General features: G+C 18.5%; 1 protein-coding gene across 1 annotated transcript; it reads right to left on the minus strand.

The window, feature by feature from the left end:
* Positions 1 to 1,899: 1,899 nt before the first annotated feature.
* Positions 1,900 to 2,379, minus strand: LOC128951414 (uncharacterized). Its single transcript, XM_054296662.1, has 2 exons — positions 2,274 to 2,379; positions 1,900 to 2,195 (listed from the first exon to the last, which is right to left on the minus strand). Exons 1-2 carry the CDS (start codon positions 2,377 to 2,379, stop codon positions 1,900 to 1,902), a joined length of 402 nt encoding a protein of 133 aa, XP_054152637.1.
* Between the last annotated feature and the right edge of the window lie 1,024 nt (positions 2,380 to 3,403).

Genomic DNA, 3,403 nt, shown 5'->3' on the forward strand with positions numbered 1-3,403 from the left:
GTAAATTATCATAGTTTGTAAAAATAAATGTCAATTTTGTAAATAACAATATAAATCAAATATTTTGCAAAAGTTGTGTTTCATAATTGTTTATCAAGCAATAAATTTAACTATTTGAAATTTTAACTTGATAAATAAAATCATTATTTAATAAATACAATGTCATAAAAATGAATTTTTATATAATACTATATAACTTAAAAATAAATATCATGCTAATGTAATTAATAATTACTATTACTAAAATTACTAAATGTGTTGAAATGTATTTTTCAAAAATATACATATATTATACTGTAATATATTTGTATAAAATATTAGTTGTATTCATTGTTGTTATTTGTATACAGGTATTATGATTAGTGATTATTTGTAGAATAATTATAAATTAATTATTTATGTTTGCCTATATACTAAAATTATTAATAATTTATTATGATACAGTATTATATTAATTATATAATGATTAGATTTATCAAATAAAAATTTAAAATAGTTAACTTTATTGATTGATAAACAAATATGAAACACAACTTTTGCAAAATATTTGATTTATATTGTTATTTACAAATAATACTATAATTTTACAAAACAATGACAATTTATAAAATGTATATAAAAAATACAGTTTATAAAATAGTATAAATACATCCCATATTTAATAAAACTTTCAACAATTCAAAAAAATTAAAAGATTAAATTATAAAAAAAATTAATTTTGAGTAAAACTTGATTTAATAAAAATTGTTTAAATATTTTCTAGAATAATGTCTACAAAATTAATAACTATATCTTCAATAGTGATTGTTATGACACTAACTATTGTTATCAATAGTTGTGATGCCATTACTCCACAACAACTTCTCAATGATATTTGTGGTAATTATTGATTAATAAATTTAATAATTATTTAATATTAAAACATATAATTTTTTTTTGTCTAAATATCATAGGTTTGGGTCAATGTACGACTAAATTACCAAATGTTAAACAATGTATCGCTGGACTCGGTTTGAATGTCGGACTCGTCGGACTACTGGACCAATTGTTGGACGCCGTTGTCGGCTTAGTTGGCAGTCTTCTCGGTGTATTGGGTGGTATACTCGGAGGACTGGGAGCCATATGTCCCATACTATCGGGTTTACTATCGGCTACTACACAGTCATTGTTGAACAATGTGTTGGGACAGTTGAATGGTCTGCAAAATCAATCAATTTTGGACAAACTTACCGATTGTCTAAAATGTAATTAAACGGTCACTCGATTTATTGATTGCAAAGTTTTATTTTTAATTATATGAATTTTGTTATTTTAAATTTAATTAATGTAGTTTGTAAAAACAAGTTAAATTATATTTTACTTTTTAATTCATATTATAATTTGTATCTAATATTAACCCTATTTTTTTGTAAATAAAGTTAATATTATATTATACATTATAAAAAAATTTTATTTTATTATTTTTATTTTAATCTAATAGCTCTATATATAACAAGTTCAGTCTAATATTTTATATTTTTCAAAACATTTAATAATAACTATTTTTTGTATTGTATAAAATTATCGGTTATTTTATTTATCTAAAATATCATACTATTACTATCAATTAGCATTTATATTTTAGAAACAATAATTTTTAATATTAATAATATTTTTAAACATTATGCAAAAAATCTTTTTTATTTATATTTCATTTATAACTATTTTAAATCTACAAACAAACTAAAAAATATAGTAATATTATACAATGCAATGTATAATTTATAGGCTTTTATTTATTTAAAAATATCTATTAATCTTTGATAAAAAATTACAACATTTTAAATAATATATAGATATATATATACTGTATATTATATAACTTATATATACTGTATATATATATAACATTTACAGTAATTAACATCTAAGACAAGCAGAAACTTTGTCAAGCAGTCCCTGATTTTGTGAACTAGTTAACTGATCCAGTACTATTTTCAATGCTGACTCAGTAGTAGCTGACAGTAAACCCGACAGTATTGGACATATGGTTGACTGTTGGCCGAGTATGGCACCCAAGACACCCAAAACACTGCCAACTAAACCGATAACAGAATCCAACTGTCGGTACAAATTGCTGAGCAATGATATATCCAAACCTAGACTACTGAGACATTGTCTAATGTTTGGTAGTTTTGTTTTACATTTACTCAAACCTATATTAGAGAAATTAATTAATATATATATATAATTATAATAATATTTAATAAAATTATTAAATAACTATTAATTACCGCAAATATCATTAAATAGCTGTTGTTGTGTAATAGCCTCACATCTATCGACAACAATGGTTAGTGTCATAACAATTACTATTAAAACAATCATTTTAGTAGACATTATGGTTTAAAAAATATTAATACTATTTTTTATTAAAAAATATCAATTTTTATTACTGAATAAAATATTTAGCAATTTTTTAGTTTCTTTATAGTTATATAATATTTTGTTAAACTAGTCTTAAATGTAAAATTACTTAAATATTAGACTAACTAATTCATTTAATTGTAAAACCTTTAAAATTTTTATTTTAAATTTTACAAATAAATATTTTAAAAATTAAATATTATGAATAATAAATAAAATTTATATAAATATTTTATAATTATATATTATATATATATAAATTTATAAATATTTAACTTATATTATGATAAATTGTATTATTTTTTTATTTTTTAATTATCTAATTTATTCCATTTAATTAAATGTAAAATTTTTAAATTAGTCACTCTATTATAAATTTAATACATAAATATTATTTAATTAGTTTTATATTAAAAAAGTTAAGCAATTTTATTAATTTTAATTCAACAGACTTTTTAATTTAATTGAAATATGTTTTTAAAATTTTAATATATAATTGTTGATAATAATTACAGTAAATATTGTATAATCTTATATGTTCTTATATTTAGTTTAAAATAATTTTAATATAAAATCTATTATGATTTAAAAGTTAAATCACAAAATTAGTTCTTATTTATTTACAATAGATATTAATATATATATATATATTTATTATGATACAAAACATTAATATAATGTAATTATTATTAACTAATAAATATTTTAACTCACATTTTTAAAATGTTTAAAATATTGAATGTTATAAATACTAAAAAAATACTATATTGACATTTTTATACAGTATGGGTAATAATGCAGTATATAAACAACATGAATGCTTATTGAATTGATTATTAATATTAACTTAAATAAAATTTTTATATTTATATAAAATATTGAATAATTTTAATCGTATTACTTTAAAAATAATAATCACAAATTACAAATTATTTATAAATTACTAATTTACAATATTAAATTACTACTTACTTATTAATAGTATTAAATTATTAAT

This window comes from Oppia nitens, unplaced genomic scaffold, assembly GCF_028296485.1.
Source record: "Oppia nitens isolate AA-2021 unplaced genomic scaffold, nextdenovo-longstitch-racon4-pilon3 scaffold1_pilon_pilon_pilon, whole genome shotgun sequence".
Taxonomy (NCBI): Eukaryota; Metazoa; Arthropoda; class Arachnida; order Sarcoptiformes; family Oppiidae; genus Oppia; species Oppia nitens.

What these genes read in the sequence shown, in the direction of transcription:
- LOC128951414 (XM_054296662.1), bottom strand. Translation starts at nt 2,379, where the DNA reads ATGTCTACTAAAATGATTGTTTTAATAGTAATTGTTATGACACTAACC. An exon ending in GCTATTTAATGATATTTGCG is followed by an intron (nt 2,196 to 2,273) that starts GTAATTAATAGT and finishes TCTCTAATATAG; the next exon opens with GTTTGAGTAAATGTAAAACA.